The 21,810-nt window shown below is 42.5% G+C and overlaps 1 protein-coding gene across 7 annotated transcripts in view; it reads right to left on the bottom strand.

Moving 5' to 3' along the window:
- zmiz1a (zinc finger, MIZ-type containing 1a) overlaps positions 1-21,810 on the bottom strand; it is an 89,253-nt gene that overhangs the window by 7,748 nt on the left and 59,695 nt on the right. For 5 of the 7 annotated variants that reach the window (XM_026354840.1, XM_026354846.1, XM_026354841.1 and 2 more), the window contains 6 exons: positions 20,181-20,294; positions 17,463-17,568; positions 2,247-2,382; positions 798-912; positions 455-675; positions 147-348 (listed from right to left, as the gene is read on the bottom strand). In XM_026354840.1, the coding sequence (XP_026210625.1) occupies positions 147-348; positions 455-675; positions 798-912; positions 2,247-2,382; positions 17,463-17,568; positions 20,181-20,294 (894 nt within the window). Of the gene's footprint in view, positions 1-146; positions 349-454; positions 676-797; positions 913-2,246; positions 2,383-11,871; positions 12,286-13,057; positions 13,168-17,462; positions 17,569-20,180; positions 20,295-21,810 lie in introns of those variants that run through there. The other 2 variants (XM_026354845.1, XM_026354847.1) reach the window with 2 other exon arrangements.

Here is a 21,810-nt window from a genome sequence, read left to right as displayed (position 1 = left end):
CTAGAGGCAAAACAGGCGGTTTCACTTTAAACAGATTACTCTGGTTCCCCAGCAGGTGGTTCCTATGCACTGGGTATTTGTATATTACAATGTATTTTTGGTTGAGTGGTTTCAGCTGGAAACATGATAGCAGGTATGTACTGTACCTGTCCATACTGGTTCATGTCTTTATTCTGGGTTTCCTGCAGAGCTGCCACTGTAGCCGTTGCTGTGGCTGTCGCTGTAGCAGCAGCGGCAGCGACAGCAGCTGCCGCCGCGGCAGCAGCTGGCTGAGTGAAGTCACCAGGGGGACGTGTGTGGGAGGTCAATCCCATACCTCCTGGAGGAGCATTTGGGCCTCCGGAATAACTATAAAACACAGATTTATAGTTGGAGATACAGATTAAATGTTTTAGCCATAATGGTAAATTCTAAACTTGCTTCTTTAAAAAGAGATTCGTATCCTGTCTCTTACCTCCCACTGTATCCCCCAGGACCACCAGGATAGCCAGGTCTGCCGTACATGCCCTGCTGCATGTACGGCTGGTTGGAGCCTCCTTTGTTTGGAAACTGTTGCTGCTGAGCATTGAACTGAGGTGAGTTGAGCCCTGCTGCACTGGCAGACATACCCGAGCCCATGGGGTTACCCCCAGGATTCATGGGGTTATTGCTGTTTGCCATTGGGTTACCCAGTACCTGGATTCAACAAAACATCATACAGGAAGACAAATTATCGATTAGGTTAGGACAATGAAATAAAGCAAACAAACCTTCAGAGTTTGTGCACACATTTAATTACACGCTGGAATCTGACGTACCTGACTCTGTGACGTATTGGTTACGCCCCACACTGTGGTAACCACAGACAATGACCCAGGGGGCTGGTTGGTGTTTTGTTGCCAGGGGACAGAGTCATAGGGAAAAGATCCATCACTGGAAAGTAAATCAAAACACAAACATGTGCCTGGTGTCACTTTGATTTTCAACTGGCCAAGAAGAGATCGAAACGAAAGCCAACAGAGTTAAATGTTCGTCCAAAAATGTGAATAATCTGGGAATTCTCTTTGCCAAAATGTTAGGCAATTGGAAATGCTGGCGTTCGGTTTCAAAACACGTTTTCAGCCAGGATATCTGGTGTTGGCTGCACAGCGAGATGAGTTAAAAGCTACAAATGAGCTGCTGAGGAGTTGAACGCAAGGTAGGATTCAATTACTTCTCTGAGCTGTTGAAAAGTCTCTAGATTTAGATAGGTAGTGCAAATAAATACGGCAGGAGAAGGGAGTCTGTTAAATATAATATACAAGCTAAATCTCCATGGTAAGAGGCAGGCGGCCAGTGGAGTGGGAAGAAACTGCTGTTTTTGGACAGCAGCTTGTTTTCACTCTGAGGTTAGCTTTTGGAAGGGACGACATGTTCAATATTTCCTCATTAAGGCACAACATTATTCCAAGACCCTCAGCAGAGAGAAGCAGGACTCTTGGCTAACTCCAGGCTTTCTTCGAGAGAGAGAGAGCAAGAGGCATGAGAGCACACAATGCCCCCCCCCCCTCCAAAAAAAAACATTACTTCACAGCTCTCTTCCCGGTTGGATTGTACGTCCACCCCATCCCAAATCACCCCAGCTCTGCTCAAAGTAATACTGGTTCCTCTCCAAAATAGGCTGTCTTGGAATGTGCCTTACGTGAGATCTGAATTCAAGATGATACCTTGATGAAGATCAAGCCACTAACTGTTCATTTTGTACAACTATGAGAACAAACGATCTAAAACCTGTAACACCACTTGTCATACTGGTAATTATTATAAGCATTTGCTTTTTCTTTCCTCATCCATTCCTCCACTCTCCCTACACAAAACATCGTCTGTTCTGCTTTAGTGCCTGTTGCTCTCTTTGAATGTTGAACCTCTGTTTATTCACCTCTTGTGTAACGTTACTTCTCAATAAAACAAAAGGTTTCTTGTATGAGTTATGACACCATGGTTTTGGAAGAAATCACATGGTTGAATTAAAAAGAGGAACAAATGCTTCATGGCATCACAGCTCACAGTAGTTTTTTAGGGTTGCAGTTTTGATTTATTCAAATGAACGTGACTGTAATCCACTTATTCACAGTGGAACTTCACTGATTTTATCCTGCACAGTTGCTTTTTTCTTCATTTCACTCAGTAGATTATAACTGCAGGTCAGGACAAAGCTTCATTTTATTGATGATAATGTGTGTTTGCTGTAACAGTCTCAGGAAATGGCTCAGAGGCTCACCACTGACCTGTGTGTGAGGCCGGGTTTCATGCTGCTCATGCTGGGTTGCATGGGGACTTTTCCCTGCGGTTCGTTCTGCCTGTTCTTCTGGTGACGCAGCAGGAGGAGACGACCCAGCTCCTCGCACCACGACGACAGCAGGGCTGCGAGGAAAACACACAGACACAGACACACGTATGCATGCGTTAGTCTCCCCTCAGTGTGCGTTCGTGTGTGTTATCACAAATAAAAGCAGCTGGATTGTCCTGTTTTCAACTTCACTCATAATACACTTTTAAATGTCAAACTCTAATGAACAGATTTACACTGTCAGGTGTCTCAGCAGTGGAGTGTACTCAACTGTTTGCTCCTGTCCAGAACTTTTCAGCCTGAAGATATTGCTACAGCCTCCAGGGGGCAGCCTAACTCAATAAACCTACATAGATTTTTTTTTTCTCTGTGTGGATTTCACAATAGCTACATCACACCAGATTTCTTTCTTCTCTACCTGCAGTGTAAAATGTAAACTGAAATCTATCTTCAACACAAAGGACCTCCCGGGTTTTCTACTGCAAAGAGGGGGGAAGGCTGTAATGGAGCATGGCAGTCTGACACAGACAGAGTGATTGGGCTCGCAGATATGATCTATGTAGGAAGTAAGAAACTGTGATATCTTCACTCTCCTCCACTTCCTCCCCTTATCACCTCCGCTTTAATTGTCTCCACGTGTCCAGTGTCTTCTGCTGTGTGTGAGGAAAACGAAACAGAGCAGTTGTCTCATTGTCTTCATGAAGGCATTTGACGAGTTGAGATATTATTTTTCTAGTGCCAATATTATTAGATTTCTTCCCGGTGCCAAGCAATGTGCCTTTCTTGAATCGGTGACAGTTGTGTGGCTTTTTTCAAAACACTGCCTCCTAGTCAGGTTTCAGTTGAAAAGAGAAAGGTTATAGTGTTCAGTAATTTGTTTAATAATTAAGGATGCTATTTTTATCCTCGTAGACCCAGATACACCAGCTTTTAGAAAGTGCGGTTACCAGGTTTGGGGTTTTAAGAGGTAGAATTCTTGAAAATGCTGGTGCTAAAATTACCATTGCATTGTGACGATTTACACAGACACAGACGACAAATGTGTGTCAAAATGAAATTACATGAAAATAAACAGCCAAAACAGAAAACCTTTCATATGCCCAGTCTAAACTGCTCGAGCAGTTAATAATGTATTATGTTTTTTTGAATGATTAATGTCTGATCTGACAAGTTACTATTTGCAAGCAAAACATGAGAAGAGAGAGGAATGAAGAACAAAGCAGAGGAGTGGTAACATTTTCTTGTGGAGGGTGGAGAGAACCAAGCCTCCTAGTTAAAGAAGAATTATTCCACCCTGCCATTACAGAGAGCTTATCTCCCCACTAAATCACCACCTCCACACAAAGGACTGTCTCTTCAACTGGCAACCCACCATTTAGACCTAAGGATCAGCTCCAAAGCACAAGTGATGGAGTCACTCTGAGAGAGAGAGACGGAGGCAAGAAAGCAATGATGACTTATCATATCAGTGTGGCTACGAGCCACTGGATCTAACAGGCTGCCGTGGCCAGAAGTCATTCATAATAGAGCAAGGGTCCGCTCTGGGCATTGTGCACATTTTGCAAGTTTAGTACAGTGTACATGACCTTGTTTTCACCCCTGCCAACACCATCGCACATCCACAACTATGCTACCAGACGCCTCACACTATCTCTTTAGCATGTGTCAGTGTCCTTCTAACACGCTGTACACACCCACATTCCTCATTTTTTTTTACGTTTTCTCTTGACAACTTTAAATACTATTGATCCGTCTGTCTAAACTATTATTAATTATGATGTTTTCTAAACTTCACTAATGGAGAAAAAGGGGAGCAGATGCCAAGAGCACAGCCAATAAAAATAAGCAAACACAAGTTCTCTGCCTTGTCACACCTCTTTTGTTTTTGCCTCTGTCAACTTTCCTATTTATTCCTTTTTCATTCACATTAAACATTGTAGTTACATCACACACTTGCTAGTGGATTATTTACTCTATGCTGTCTTTATAACGTCAAGTTTCACACTCATAGAACAGTTTTACGATGCCTGTTGAACTAAAAAAAAACGACAGATGAACATGATACACGACGTTGGGGTGTATCACTATGAAACAAACGCTGTGAGTTTCTGTTCTAAAAATAATCATAGAACAATAACTACAACACGAGCAAATTCTGAATTAGGCGAACAGCGGTTCAGGTTTGGGGAAATGATACCACTTCTCGTCACACGGAGCAGGATGAATGAAGCATGTTTTCCTTATGTCCCTGCACGTCGATTGAATGTGAAACGGAGAGTTCAGCCTTGCTTTACCAGAACACTCGATATTCACAGGATCAAGTAGCAGCTCTGCAGAACGTCAGTGCTATTTGACAAGGTGTTGACATGACAGTTTACAGTTAGGTAAGAAAGTGCTGAGACCGTAAGCTACAGCGTGTACAGTAATATTAGGCCCATCAGGAGCTGGTGGCAGTGTTGCAACGTCTCCAGCGCTGAGGGTTCGTAGCTGTTAGTGTGACATTAACGGTTCATCCAAAGTTCAGACAAAATCCTAGCAATAAAAATTACAGTTCGAAATAACTGTTTACGTCTGTAGGGGCCTGTAAAAAGGAGTCGCTTGGTAGATTTCTTTCTTTGTAACGTGTCATTTCAAATATGGGAATTACTTAGACATGCCATCTCATCAGGCAGTTAAAGGTGTATTTACCTACATTTGACACAAGCTACTACATCCCATTTATTTTGATCTAGACCAATTTCACTATTATATTTTTCACATTGCATCTAGAGAATGCATTTACTTCTCTGGATGACGTATGTCTATAGACTACAGTACCTCTCAGGCCTTAGCATGAAGCTGCCATTCTCAAATATGGGCCTTGACACAGAGACCTAACAGACTGAACCAACCAAACAAGTGGCTGGTTATTTCTTCTACCAGCAGAGAGAGAAGAGATTAAGCAGATTTTTCAGAAACCTCTCCTAAACCCTCTCGGAACATCTCCATTTCTTAGAAGCGGCGGCTTTTAATTGACTAATGCCCATAGAGACATATGGGCCGTCCTCACTCAGCCTGTATTTAATGCTGTATGGCTGACTGATAGCAGAAGCCCTGGCTCATTCTCACCTCACCTCAGCCCCTCTGGGAGCAGCAGGGAGGGAGTGTAAGGCCTAGTAGCAGGCTGCAAGGCCCATTAACTAATGACAGAGTGTGTGTACGAGTCCTATTTTACAAGGAAACCCCAATGCTAATTACTATGAACTCTGACAGTGCTGCGTGTGTACAAGCATCTGTGTGTGTCTGTGTGTGGTAAAAGCCTTCTGCTACCAAGCGTATCATTTGCCAGTGAAATCATGACAGATTGCTAACTATCAGATTCTAGGACACTTAAAATGTATGCCCCCCAACATAATTCAGTTAGCTGCATGATCGTGACCCCACTCTGTTGGTAAACACCTGACATCTTTTAAATGTGAAGCCTTATATTTACGACGTACACGTTAAGAACAACATGATCCACAAGGTGGCTGGGACACACTTGCCTTCTCCATGAACTGCTGCGATTTTTAGCAAGGCAGTCAGCGTGTTGCTGCACAGTTTCCAGAAGTAAATAAGTAATTAAAACAAGCACTGTAATATATTACTACTTAGAAAGTGATCATTTTGGTTGTACCCAGTATTTGGCTTAAACTGTAGAGAGAGCATACTAAAATGGCTTAATTTTATGCCAGTGCATGTGAAAATGCCAGTAATAAAGCAAATCTTCACTTACTGAAATGACAGTTTCACTGGTTGCAAACAGATTTTCTCTTGCACCCAATCATTTATTTGGTATCTTATGATATCCTCTGTGGTAAAAGGGCAGCAGATCTCAACAAGCACAGAGCACAGTGCAATTTTGTGATCAAGAGCCTAGCCATGTCTTTCCAATGCCAATCCTGGCATTCCACTCTATTTTCAAGGCTTTGCCTGGTAAGATTGCACCATCTCTCCAATACGTCATGAACACATTCTTTTACCACTGAATAAATGTGACATTAAATTGCTTAATTATAATTGTGCATGAAAAACAAACACTATATCAAATCTAAAGTTGATTAATATATGTAAATGGAGGTTACATGTCATATGTATGTGTGCTCAAGCAGTAAAAATAGGCATCAATAAGTACTGTGAATAAGGTAATTACGTTATTCACATAGCATAGTGCTGTGTCACTGAGTTAACAAGATAACTTAGCTTAACTAAGAAAACAGCTAAATGTAATAAAATACAGCAAAACAAGGAAATTAATGAAATGTTCAAACAAAATATTCAAGTAACAGTAATCTGGATTATTATAATTTATTATTATATCAATTATCAGGTTAATTTGTTACAGGTAAGGTTATCATGATTTGGTATGAGTCTACATCTATAGCAGCCTACATGATACTGTGAAAATATTCAGTGAACACCTCAGTGTGTAAAGGTTAGGGGCGGAATCCATTGTTGAATTTCAGGTAACTTCCTCAGGCGGCATTCAATGACAACCTGTCACGCTGGCATGATCGGAAACCATTGTCACTTAATACGGTCAAACATCAATTCTGCAGAAATGCTGCCGGGTTCTTTCGGCCCAAGCTTGTGTCAGATGGACTGAAAAACATTCAAAATGTGTTCTATGATCAGATAAGATGCGTTTGAGCGTTTGTTTTGGGGCGTAATATGAAAGACGTCTCCAGACTGTTGGAAAAAAAAAAAAAAAAAAAAAAAGAAAAAGGTGCAGGTGGCACCTAGATTTTAGTTTTTTACATTTTAGAAAAAAACGTGGTTTTGTTTTCACTTTTTAAGACGATGTCAACCAGAGCAGGTGTCCCCCCAAATACATGCAAGCTGCTGTCAGTCCTAAGAGCAGAATATGAATAAATCCATGAAGAATATTGCAAATAGGCTAAATGTTTAGTATTGTTAACAGTATTGTTGTTAACAACACTCACCTAGCAATAAAAACCAACAGCTCATATTGGTATTTATTTTAATTTCATTTTAATGAAAATACTGCTGGTGATGTTTGGCATCTAGTTTTCAAAGCCTTCATTAAAGTGCTGTAGAGAGCAATGTGAATTTACCTGAATTTGTTTTTGGGGAAACAAACACTGCTTTTCTTTTTTTCTTTTTTCTTTGACACATCACACTCCCCTCCAAATTGAGTGCAGGAGAAGTGCGCCTGTTTCCTCTTAAGAATGCAATTACAGCCCCAACTCTGCACTACCGTGTCATGACTGTTAATGATATGTTGACTGATGTGGTATCATGTAGCCTCTGTAAGACTTTGTTACATAATTTAAATGCATGCTTTGGTACTACCGTTAAGAAACCTGTTGTACAGCAAATGTGACTGTTTAAGCCTCAATTGTTTAGGATAATAATGTCAATCAAGGATTGGTGGAAGTAAATAGTAAAAGATGGATCTTTGTGTAGCATTATGAACATCTTCCTCTGATGTTGACAGTGTAGTATTAATATGGAGGTTCAGCTACATACAGTATATAGCTACAGTTACTAGGGTGTATAAAACACATACTGTATGTTTAAATCAGTTTAAATATGTTAGATTTACAGATGGAATGAACATCCCTGCTCTTAGATCATACATCTTCATATCAAATTACCAAAAACACTGGTCACTGTACATGCAGCTCTACTGTACTTTTGTTGATAATAACACAGACAAAAGAGAAAATACTACATGAAAAATTATACTTTCTGAGCATGAACACTGCAGCACTAGACATAAAGCCTTCTGAGACAATGTGTGGGATGATAAAAAGAAGCCATTTATAATAGATATCATAGGTAGAAGTCTGTAAAACACTGGCAGGTAGTTCTGTGCTGTGTGGGTATAAAATATTATGCAAAAGACGAATATGGAAGGGATATAAAATGTTGTGGGGAAAAAAAAAAAGTCATGCTTTTTGCAGAAGTGTAATGGAAGCAATTTAAGCAGTCAATGATATCCCCCATCCTGCCCCCTCTCTGTTCAGCCAACTTTTTCCAAGAGAAGAGCATATCAAATGGGCTTTAGTCTCAACGGCTTGGAGGCAGAACAACTCAAACATGCCCTGCAGAGAGACAGCTCTGTGTCAGAAATCACACTCAACCAAAGCCAGACCTTTCATGTAACTGCTCACATGTCAGAATAATCCAAATCTGAAATGGCACCTAACTCACAATGTGTCATTTTGTATCATTAGCTATTGACTTGCCATTTGATTTTCCATAATTGTGATTTTTTATTGGTGTAACAGTTTCAGCGCTAGGATGTTTTATCATCTGGCTGGTTTAACAGAAATTCATCCATAGCCTCTGGCAATACACCAGACGTGAGGTCAGAGCGGGGAGAGGATGGATGGAAGGATGCTAGACAGAGGACAGGTGGAAATGGAGGGAGTGGGCGGATCCCCTCCTCCCCAGGACATGTGTGGGTCACAAGCCAAAGAGATGCTGCAGCCCAGAAGGGAGGGTAGCTCTACCTGAGTCACTCTGACATCTCCTGCAGGTGCTGGTTTCTGTGGGGTTCAAATTACACATTTTTAAACGGGGCAGAATTATAAGAATCAGCATGAACACCAAACATAATGCAGTATGACATCTGACTAATGGTGCGAAAAGTCAGAGTTTGGGTGGGAAATGTGGGATCTCCATGCTGCATTTACCCACGGAAGAACAAACAAACCAACAGTTCATTGTATAGTTTGGGGGCGTGTCCAGTCAAACGGTGCTTGATTGTGACTGCAAAGGTTAACATTTTCTGGAATAGTATTTAATTTGCCATTCATGAGTTAGATACTCTGTTTGTGCACTGGTATACGAGGAGTCAGCACAAAGGACAAACCCTAGGATGCAATGATTCAATTCTTTGTATATTACTTAATGGCAATTTGTTTATGTGATTGTTTAATGTAATATTTGGGCATTTTCCTTGACAAATGAATTTAATGATTGATTACTAAAGTAGCTGCTGATTAGTTTTCAGCTTCCACTGACTAAATGTTGCAGCTCTGCTTCAAGTGGCATAGAGGAACACATCAGCTACACGGCACTCTAGGTTCGCTTTAGCTACATGTGTTATGACAGGAGTTATGGCATTGGCCTATGGGTTTGACCTACATCCTGGATGGGATATAAAATTCAGGTGGCTGGTGTATCTACGTCAGATGCTCTGTGAGTCAGCATGTCCTGTTAACAGTCCTAAGCCTGGAGTCATGACCATCTGTATCAGAGAACTCTCACACAACGCTCACAATGTTAACACATATGCTCACACACACTCATTCCCCAGATCTGAGTCACACATATTGCACGGCAGATGTGCACAGTTGCACTCAAAAGGTATGTCAAAGTAAACAACTGGCACACAGGCATATGGACTAAAGCATATACATGTATAGAGAAACGTGGAAAAACGGATGTGTGTGTGTGTGCGCTCGGGAATAAACAAACACAGTCGGTGTCTGTGCTTTGTGAAGATGTGCCTCTACAGTAAAGTGCCTCACATGTCTAGGAGGAACATCAGAGAACGGCAAGCTGTGTATGAATCGCTCTTATCAGCCATGCGCAGCTCTCCACCACTGGAGGGGAACTAGTAAATGCCTAATTATAACCAGACACGCTACTTGTCTCAACTTCCACAATGTGTCTTTTATGTCGCACTGTTGTTGCTTCAATGAAACCATTGGGTTGAAAACTCAACCAAGAATTTTGAGATTTCCTGGAGCTGCTATTATAAGGCAGTGATTGAAATGCGATGAGAATCAAACTGTGATCCTTTTACAGGTGAATCTGTAGAGAAATAATTTTGTTTTTGAGGATTAGCCATGAGAAGGTGTTAAAACAGAAAAGGAAGTGATTAACAAGGCTGAAGTATTTCCTGAAACACATCCTGAATGCTCTGTGGCCTAGGGCGCTGAGAGCTCCACCCTTACTCTTATCAGTTTGACATCAGTTTGTCCCACTAGAAATTCCTTTCTTTCTTCTCAAGCAACAACTTTACTTTACTTGGCCACTTGCTTTCAGTGGGAGGAGGGAGCGATTTAAAGCACGGCAATGATTCACAGAAAAAGCAGAAACAAACTGCAAAAACAAACGTAGGCCGCACACATAGTGTCTAAAGTCAAATGCCATGAATGAGTCACTAAACAGCCTGATGGGAAGTGCTCGGGGTGCAGTCACAGGAGTTCACTAAAGTGTGTAAAGTAAGTGATACAAACAAAGCTCTGGAGCTCAGAGAGAAAGGAGGAAGGCTAGAGAGACAGAGCGGCTGCATGTGGCTGTGAGGTTGAGGATGCAGACGGTTTCAGCGGTTTACACCCTGCACAGGCTAACAGGAAGTTAGAGACAACGACAGCTGGCTAAAAGAGGTATATATAGTCGTTATTGTTTTAGCATTTTCTACACAACACGATGGAAGATTGTGTTTTTATCTGCAAGAGCCCTTTACCAATTGAGTTGTCGGTCGCTGCCCTTTACTCATTCATGTGAAGGGAGTGGTGTTTCCCTTTATGAGACACCTTTGACAACACATTTGACAGGTACATTAAATGCCTTTGAAATAAAAAGCAGGCCTTTCCGGGCACCGTGCTTCTATAACCACACTCCTCTTCCTCCCCCTCCTTTGCTCCTAATGAGTGGACAAGCAGACAGGCTCTGGCTCCAAGCACAGGTCAACAACTTAAAAAAAGAATCCACGCTGGAAAAGTGGGTCATCTTCTTCTGACAATGAAACACATACACTAACGCGCACACGCTTGCACTCTTAAAACCAAATGTCAGTACATGCTCCTTCAGGTGCAATAAATTGGAAAACATTGTTCAAAGTACGATGCCATCGAGGTCACTCATAAAATCAAGGACAGCAAAGGGCCGGAGTGCCATTATGCAAATGTATGTGAGGTCAAATAAGCTGAATATTTCAAGTCATATTTCCCAAAATAATTCTCAAACTCATTAAACTAAAAACCACAACTCTACCAATTTCCAGTCTTAATAAAGAGGCATAAAAACCCAAAGAATAGCCACATCCTCAAGTGTGACTCTAACCCACAAAGCACAGAATTAAGTCAAAGAGCAACCAGCAAACTGTACTATCATTGCATGCTTGTGCACACTACACACACAAAAAAAAAAAAAACATTCATATGACCCTATAACAGAACAGCATGCAGGTCAACCTGTGGTCAGCTGATCAGCTGTCCTGATCCTGCCTTGTGTGAGTAGACAGGGGTGGAGACTACAGTCACACTAGTAAACCAGACAAGCTTAAAAAGCCCACATAACAGTTACAACAGTGACAGCAATGTCAAAGCACAATTGAAATGAAAATTCTCAATTTATACTGCGAGTACACAAGCACATTCAATTAGTCAACTAAATCAGTTCATCTGTCAGGTAACTTTCGAGTTGTCCTCTGTTAACCCTTGATCCTGCCCCGTGCATGCATTCAGTCAAATAATACACCAAATACTTCATGTGCAGAGACACACACACACAGGGACAGCAGACACACGGGCACACACACACACACACACACACACACTTACCCAGAGCAAAGCAGAGTCCCTGCACATCTCATCTCATTCCCTTCATAGTGCAGAGAAAAGACTCAAGTGTCACAAATGCTCCTGTTCCCGCAGAGGCCAGTGGCAACTCTCAAAGCTTTTGCTGCTTCCAAGCCTCCTGCCTGCGCCTTATCACTCTCACTCTCTTCACATATCCCTTACTCTGCTCACCCTTTTCTTTATTACTTCCTCTCCTCTCCTGTCTTTTTTTTTTTTTTGGTTCACTCTCTTCCTCTTCCCTTGCTCTCTGATCTGTCTTTTTCCCTTGTCCAGCGTCTGCACAATGCACATCAATTATTCAGAGGCAGTCTCCCGGTTTCTCTGGCTTATCCAATCAGAGCGGGGCTCTGCACTAATGGGCTCCTGCTGTACCTGCTACCGGCTCCAACACACTCTCAAGACAGCGGGTGGAGGGGGGAGATGGGAGGGAGAGAAATAGACAGAGGGAGCAGAGGAGACAGCCCAGGAGGAGGGAGGATGAGAGGAAGAGATAGAGCAAGAGAGCAGCAGAAGGAGAGATAGAGAAGGCAGGATATTCTCACCTCTGTTGTGAGGTGCTGTTATTGATGTGCTCAGCCTAGTCTGTCTAGCGTTCCATTGCCTGGTTTCTGTTTCCTGGTTAAAGTGCACACGGAAATACACATGCACACATGCATAATCCAGCAGCTGCGACTGTCATTTGTCGGAAGGACAAAAAAACAGAATAGAAAAAATCCTTGCAAGCTCAGATTGCAAACTTGCATAAGTGGGCGGAGCTTCACATGGGGGCGTCTCGAAGCCAATACACAAAGAGGAAGTGGGAGAAAAAGAAAGTATGAGATGTAAAGTTCAACCAAATCAAAGAGAGACAGAGTAAGATATCAGCCTTATTAGAGAGAGGACTCCTGCCTGCAGGACTATCTAACCTGACAACGCCCCCTGTCTTCTTCAGAAGTCACTTTGTAAATCCGACTAACAAGACACATCAGAGACTAGCAGAATATCAGAGTGCAACTGAATCAAAGCCGAGGCAGGTTGAAGGTGAACCGAGTTCATCTTCTCTTTGCCTGCCCTAAACATAACCTAACATAGCAAAAAAAACAAAACAAAAAAAAACCCAATCTGGATGAATAGCTGAATGAACAGGAAAGACTGTTCATTAAGCTGTCATTGTTCTCTGTCGTCTTACCTAAATGTTGAGCCGAAGAGTGGGAAAGCCCACTAGCCTTGTGACAGCAGAGGGAAGTTGTCTTTTGTGTGGCTTTTGTGTGAAAGACACCCTCAGTCATCAACTGTTTCACAAATATCCCAAGCAGAATTGAAACACACACAACGGAGGCATTGTTGGACAGAAATATAACTTGAAAAGGGTGTGTCAAAAGCCCCTGGGGGGGACGATGGGTGGGGGAGGGGGGGGGGGGTGGCAGTGGTGGTTGAGTCCTGAGGTGCGAGTGCCAGATCAGTCAGCCCTGAACAAAAGGAGGATTAAAATCATTTGCTCATCCAGTTTTTGACAAGAACCAAGTGTTTGGAGTACAACTGCACTGGTGGCTCAGCTGGGACATTACCAAAATGAATTTGCTTGCAACTGTTAGAACCCAACCAATTAAGCAGCATTGCATACATTTCCCCATGAGCTTTTTTTTTTTATCTCTAAACTTAATAGTGAAGTTCTGAAGGTAGTTTGGGGTTGCAAAGGGGTTTCATCATCTATGGCGAACCACTGGAGAGTGTCAGAGGAGAGGCCCGCCTGCTAAAAATAAATCCTGTTTCCTGTTAATAATTCAGCACGCTCCTCTTACTCAGCAGTAATTAAATATAAAAGTCTGTAAGGTTGATTGGGTCAGTAACAAAGGGTGTCTACACCTTCCTCTAGTTCTACACACACAGCTTAAGGATGGAAAAGAAAGACGGGGTGAGAAAATCAATCAAGTGAAAGTAAAGTGAGACAGATAAGTGGAAGACATGTCAGACTCCTGTAGTCCAAACGGAGAAGAGAGAAGGTGTGCGTGTGTGTGTGTGTACAGGCATTCACACACTGTGCAGTGTGTCTACAGAGAGTCTAATGGGAGCACTTATTTTTAGTTGATCATATTCTTGCACCTCTCGTTGAATTATGGGGGTTATGAGTGGCTGAGGTGTTTTTTTGCGACCTCTGCCCAGGTTTGTGTATGTTTGTGTGTGTGTGTGTTTTTCACAGGACACGGGGTGAGTTGCAGCCACACCCTGGAGGTTTTCTGTCAGTGTTGACACAGTAGAGAGGCTGTTTTTCTGATGTGTAACACCAGCTCGACTGTAAGGGCGCTTTGTTGACGGACCGAGGCACTGACGATTCAGTAGATCTGCTGGGAGAATTTCTTTTTTAATGTCAGATGTGAGTGGGTGGGGGAAATTTACCAACCACCCAGAACAAAGCTAAGCTCTTTTCATCACATTTCCCTTACTGCGTTTCAAGCACTCATTCTTGATCAGCTAAAAAAAAAAAAAAAAAAAAAAAAAGGGTAAAGTACATCAAACGCAATTATCACTCGTGCAGATAAGATCTGTGAAATCACCACCCACTGCACCACAACACAGTATTCACTACTAGTGAGTTCAGCCTTTCTGTGAAATGACTGTGCGAATATCATGTCAACATAAATATTTCAATTATCATTTCTTGGAGCGAGGCAGAGGAACAGCAAGCAACAACATGTGTCCGACTTTAAGTCAGTTTCTAAATATGACTGCAATCATTCGAGGCAGCAGCTAACTTTAATCCGGAGCGTGTCACGTCATGTTGAAAACATAAAACACAATCAAACCATCTGACTCACAGGTACTTTCATTTAATTAAAATGTAGCGGGAAGGGATATCATTATTATAATACAACAAACTATTACAACGTTGGTGACAGAGTGGCAAATTTATTGAGGAAGAAAACACTAAAACCTTTGATAGATTATGTGTCTAATCTGATTTGCTGTCTGCTGAACTTCGCAGCAGCCCAACAGCTCAGTCTCTCAGGCTCAATGGTGTGTTTCTAGGGCGGAGGTATTACGAAGCTGCTTGTAGCGGGAAAAAAACATAAAAATGTGGTTATACGAAAATCCCAAACCTGGAAGTTTGAGCTAGACTCACAATCCACAATCCAATCTTTTGAGGGAGCGCTCAATAGAAGTAGCTGCTGGTATGTTAACAGCCTCAAAGCTGTGTATCCTCCTTTGCTCTGAGAGTTAACAATGCTAATGCTAACAGCAGATAAGTCTCTTCACTGGCTGATTCCAGATTAGAGCAACACACTAATCCTCCAGGCCTAACTGCAGGGTCACAATCTCCAGACAGCTCATCAGCAGCGGCCTGCTATTGCTGAAAATCTCTCACAGGCACTTGTGAGTTGTTCACGGCTTCTCTTACACGCACATGTAAAAAAAAAAAAAAAAAAAAAACAGTAAATGTGAGACTTATCTAAAAATGTGATGGCCACTTGATCCAAAGGTGCCAAAAACATTCAATGAGAACTAGCTGAATAGTAATAATAGTAAATTGTTTGCCTGAATACCTCGATCTCCATGCATTTAAATGCACTCTGAAGACATGAGGGTGTTTTGTAGCTGTAGTGAGAAACGCAATACACATCAGCTTAATTTTGCAATAAGTCAAATTGTCAGACTGTTGGGGATAAAAAGGGGAGTAGCAGTAATTGCTTTATCAATTTCCTCTTTAACCGATGCTCTAAAAGAAAGCATGATTGCAGCCTTAGGAGTCTGCCTCTTCCCCCGAGGAGCCCACAGAGAGCATTCCAGACTCCTTTTGTCCTCGTCTGGGCTCTCAGGTGTCAGATTTGCGGCCCACTGTCGCCAAGCAGGCAGTCAGAAGATTGTGCTGGGTTTGCACAGTTAGACACACATCCATGCATGCACAGACAAACACACACACACACACACACACACACACACAAACACACACACACACACATAAAGTCAAATGGCCTTAATGACAGAGCTAACAAATCTTTGCTGGTAAATTTGTACGAGCACATGCATGCACGTCTCAGTTCAAGTGTGCATCACGTCTCTACTATCCTGTCTGCTATCTCAGACTTGTCCTTGTAAAAGAGGTAAGACGGATGCTCAGTGAGTAAGATCTGCCTTAAGTCACATCTGCCTCCCACCCTGACAGCCTGCCTGCCTTGTTTGATGGCTGGCCACATCATATCTTCCATCCCTCCCCTTTCCTGCGCATAATTACACTAGAGTTCCCATTTGTCCGTGGTGCATAAACAGCTCTTCCTGAAACACAGTGCTGTCTTCTATTAGATCCCAGAACCATCAGCGGGCCTGAAGATGATTCTGACTGTCAGTCGGGCACAGACGGCCAGCCAGTCTGAGCCATGCCTGGACAACAATCACATTATCCCAACACAGGAACACAGACAGAGAGAGAAATACAGCAATCAATATTGTACACTGACGTCTGTCTGCCCACTTAAGTTCCTCCCAACAAGACACTTCCCACCACAACTGAAAGACGATATTCAACTTGAGCAAATGTTCATATGTACCATACGGCCATGTGAGCAAAAAAAACAGAAGAAACGGATACATATCTGCCCGGTGCATATTTAGTTGCAACACACTGCAGACTGTATAAGGAATTATGGAATATGATTTCAGAGCCTTACTGTCACTGCACTTCCTTTTTTCAAATAGTGACATATTCCACTTGTCAGAAAAAACAATCAAATCAAACAGTTTAATCAAAATATTTGACTCTCACTACTCCCACTTATGTAACTGCCAAACAAAGGTTTATCCATTATCTGTGGCTATGGCTCTGTCAGGTGGAGTGAGGGATCCAGCACATATCAGCGACACCTCTCCAGCCGTCCATCTCTTTCTCTCTCTCTCTCTCTCTTCTCTCCCACCTCTGCATGTTTCACTTTGACAAATGTACAAGAACAAGCCCGCTCCTGCAGGACTGTGGGAGGCGGGGAGGGGAGGTATGGATCGGGGGAAATTGGATTTGATAGATAAATGTCTGAGGAAAGCATTACTGCTCGCTCCTTTTCTCTCGTTTGTGTGTGTGTGCGCATAAGAATGTGGGTCTGTGTGGAGACTGTTTTTGTGAGGACACCACCTGGACATCTCATCTCAATAGCATATTAATGTTTAATGGGAACTAAAAATATCGTGACATTATAATGCTCTATGAGCTTTCTGTGTAATGTACGAGGTCGCGGTTATTTGTAGAATTCAAATATTGCAGATCCACACATTCATGGTAACTTCACCTGACACCCTTGTTTGTTTTTAAGTATTTAAATGAACACAATAAGTTGGAAATTAAACTGTCTATTATTATATTAATGAGTCTCCGTGCGTCTTGCCAACAAAACAAACTGTGCACCCCTGGCCCAAGCAGAATAATAACATGGTACCCAACCCAGACTGGATCATGACTTAAAGCAACACAGTGTTTAGTTTTATTTAGTGAAAGGGTGAAAAACTGCAGAATGAAGAACAATACTAACATCAACCACCATCAGCAGCAGAAAATGAGATGACGTATGAACATGCTTCACCGGGCACTTTAGTAAAGCTGTGGGTCTTACCTGCAGACTTGGGGGTAAATTTGTCCCTGTTGGCAGCACACACAGCCAGCAACCTGTAGCCCAGGTCCAAGTCAAACCCCTGCTGAGCAGCAACACGACTCACCACCTGGACAAAGAACAGTGGATTGTGAGTCTAGCTCTTGTCCAACAGCATTAATATATATATATATATACACACACTGTGTTTTTAATCTATCTATCTATCTATCTATCTATCTATCTATCTATCTATACATGGCAAATAGCACTTTCTCATGCAGTGCCATAAAATTTTGATCACTGACATTAATAATGAATACTAAATAAACAGTGATATAAGCCACAGTTGAGACATCTTAATAATTTCCCCTTCTCAATAGGGTTAATATTTTGAGCCCCTGCCATCTCTGTACCTCATTTATCTTCAGACAGACACACATACAATGGGCACTCACACACTATACACACACACATATTGATGTGGAGTCTGCAGTCAGGATTGCTCCAGTGATCCACAGTCAGGATGACTGATGACTGCATCAACCTCCAAGGGAGGTGAGAGAGCCACAGTCACTCTGCAGATTGAGCAGAATCTCTGAAAGGTTATCCCTAAACTTGGCTGCTCTGGCCATAAAGTGAATAGAACTTGTCTACAGACCAAAAGGTTCATTCAGGTTCAATTAGTCAAACAGGTATTTGGGTATATCTCATTACCATTAGTTACAGCTTACGTCAAGCCAAACTGACATATTTAAATATAATTATAGTATAGAAAACAAATAATTATAGTATGTTTTAGTATCAAATGTCTACTAGGGGAGCATAAGTTAAAATGATGCTGCCTTTCCTTCCACTCTGACAATGGCCAGTACCCTGCTGAAAGACTCCAATGATCCTTTTGTATTAATCACTTCAAAAAGAGGTTGGACATTTACGGGACATGAAGCAGGAGCTTCCCAGACTGTAGCGTTAAAGGGGATGCTAAGTGACGTTAAACAGGACTTGTGAGACAGGGGTAAATCATTATTAGAAGGGAAACCCCTTTTGCTTTTATGTGCTCACAGATGACATCTCCTCTGCTGCCTCTGACCTCAAAACACCCATTATCATTAACAAGGTCAGGTGGGGTCCTTTTTGGAGAGCTAACAGAACAGCCAGCAGTGATCATAAAGTGCCTCTGTTACAGGTAATACAGCTACTTAAGCAATAAATGAAAAGCTAAGGAAGTATTTGACAATAAACAAGGTCAGTATAAATATAAGTCATGTTATATTTAGTTGAAGGTGTAGGAAGACATGAGGGATAAGTGTAATCTATTCAGTTCAACTTGGTCGAATCACATTCGACTCAATCATTTAATTCCCTGCATTGTTGAGTCTGCCCTGAAGTTTGTTCAAGGCAGCCAGCCAGCTACAGAGGTTAGCATAGATTCAACACGGATTTAACAGTGTTCTCATAAGCCTTTTTCAGCTTAATCTCCCTCTGAGGATGTACATCCAGGACCATATTCCTGTCAATATAAAAACAGCCCTATAAGAGTTGCTCCAGGGTTACTGGGTCAGTCCTATTCCTGTTTATCTGTCTGCTGTAGAAATAAAGCGTCTGTTTTGTAGTTCGCTTTGCCTGCTGTTGAAACGGCATATCAAAGACAGCTCTGATAGTGAACTACGTGGGTGATGTCTGCATGTGCATGTAACCACACTACAGTATGATACAGTATGCATAAAGAAAGAAAGGAAAAAAAAAAACCTGTCAAGCTGTTATGTGTTTAGTTTACTGGCTCCGAAGTCGATACTCCACCATGATGTATGTCTGACCTCCACATGTACAACATGTGAGAGGGATCTGCAGTCTCCACGTGAAGCACACATTCAAATCCATTCAGCTACGACAACTCTCGTGGGCTGTGACTGCAATAGACGCGCAGTCATCTTTAAATCTTAGCTCAGCGCTCTGATACGAAACCGGTGAGGTACCGTCATGAAGGCAAAATCCTTGAAAGAATGCAGTGAATTGTTGCTCACTGTATTTCTCCAGATAAGAAGCAATTTGCATTCTCTGTCTGATAAAGCAATTTAACTGATGGCAACAGCCCCATGCTGAGAGGGATCTCAGTGGTGGGCTCCACTGCATAGCCCTTTATGAGCCTTTAAGAGGCTTTTATTGTGATTTACACATTAATGAGCATTTATCTGTTTGCTCACGCTACCACTTCAGCTTGGTTCCTTTATTATTTCAAAGGCCGAACTTTGTGATAAACTTCAATTCTCGGCTCTAAAGCTCCTTTACAAACATGTATGTAATAAAGTGTGTGTGCGAGTGGTGCAGGCCAGATGTATGTTCCTGGGTCTAGACTGATGAGTTGAACTGAAAGGCGATAGCCAGAGGTGAATGGCTACCCACAGAGTTGTTCAAGATTCTTTCTTAGTATGTGTGTACATGCACGTGTGTAGAGCACAAATTGGATGGGTGTCAAGGACTTCAACCTCAAATTCTTCTGTCACTGGCTCTTGAAGACCTGAGCATCTGCCTTGGATATCTACTGGATACAAACCTGGTGCGGCTATAGCCTGTTACAGTTTTACACAATATGGAAAATTTCTATTTAAAAGTAGGCTGAAAGCTTCACAAGTGGACACTTGCCCATAATTTGTTTTTCTAAGTATTCAAAATCTAATTATCATTTTGCTCACATCTCCTTAAAAAGTACCTGAAAACCCATAATTAGTGTTTGCGTACCGTCAGACATCCCATGAGACTTTGCTCGAAAGGTCGCTGGAAGGCCCGGGGATCTCCACACCAGTCGAGCAGCTCTGTGGCCGCTGAGTGGAAGTTGGCCGGGTTCTGTAAGTGCTGTGCAAACACGGAGAAAGCAGACAGCCATTAGAAACAATGGAAAATAATGAGCGTTATTTTTTTCACATTAAGTACAAATTGGAAAAACACTGAAATCAAGTAGTTTTGCAGCCTTGTGCTCTCCCTCCAAACTGCCTTGATTTAATGTCTTGTGTTTCTGCACAACCCTGTGAGGACCTTGACTCCTTCCAATGTACGCCCACTCAGTGCTCTGTTGCATTGTGGGAAGAAGATCACACCCATATCAACAATGATGCCAGTGTTTCTTGTTAATCTCTCTTGGCAACACCCAGTCCTCACCCCCATGACCCGCACAGCATCCAAATCTTTCCCTCCAATCCTCCTCCTCTCCCTTCCCCTCATTCATTGCCTGTTTTCGGATTGTAACAGAGCCTCAGCACCAGAAGTCCACTGACTGGCTTGGCTGTGCACAAAGAAAACAACCTTGGTCCTGGCAGCTATGTGTGCAGACTCAATACGTGCCGTTGGTGTGTTGTCTAATCTCTTTCAGTCTCTTTCTGTCTCTCTTGCTTGTTCACTGAGGCCTGAAACAGTTGAGTCTTTTCTTCCCAGTGTCTAAAGGCTACTCAGGCTGGCAGGACACAATAAGCGGTTTTAAAATTGGGCTCCCTTTCTTCATGGCTCAGGAGGTTAATAGCTCTGAAACGGCACAGAGCTGCAGCTTGTTCAGTCGGCGAGATTGAGCCCACTTGAAAGCATTTATTATTCTCATCTGGAGCTGAAGCATCTTGTTTTGTGTGTTCTTGCAGAGAAGGTAGAACTATTGTCTTTAGGGGGCAGCAGAGGTGAGCTTTTTTGAAAGGGCAGCTTTTTGGTGGTGTGTGTGACAAAGGGGCTCTTCGCTGCGAATGCGGCCTTACGTGTCAGGCTCGCTACCCGTCCACAGAGAAAAACTATAAGAGCTCCCAGTGATATCATGAGCTTCAAGAGAGGCCTTGAGTGACTCATCTTTTGTGATGTGAAGATTAGCCATTATAGAGTTAGCTGTGGACTCTCATAGGAGTTTAACTGATGAAGAGAAACAGAGAGAGTGAGAAAAAGTGAGAGATGCTCTCGTTGAGTGAGAGGGAGGAGAAGAGACTGCTCTATATGAGTGATATAATCTGGCATTATTGCTGCTTGATGGGAGGCGTATCAGCCTCCAGCACGAGAGGAATCAGAACTAGCACAGCAGGAGCTGTCTGTCTAGATCTGAACTCACAGCTCCTCCTGCTGCAGCGCTCACCACGGACTGCCTGACGACCTCCATACTAGCACGAGGGGGAGGACAGCTGAGTGAAATAGCTCTGCTGTGGTTTGGAAGAAGGACAGGGGCCCGAGCTGTTCTTGTTGTTGTTGGTGGTGGTGTTCAGGGTTGATTGAGGACAAGCACAAGGGAGGTGGAAGGTGGAGGTGGCTAAGCAGTGATGGGGATTCATCAGACATTTGACACACTGTCCTGAGATGACACAGTGAATTACCCCTATTCAGTCCAGTTAAGCATCAGGGTGTT

The sequence above is a fragment of the Anabas testudineus genome, chromosome 15 (assembly GCF_900324465.2).
Source record: "Anabas testudineus chromosome 15, fAnaTes1.2, whole genome shotgun sequence".
Taxonomy (NCBI): Eukaryota; Metazoa; Chordata; class Actinopteri; order Anabantiformes; family Anabantidae; genus Anabas; species Anabas testudineus.
Note: the sequence above shows the minus strand (reverse complement) of the source record. Positions and strands in the feature narration are given on the sequence as shown.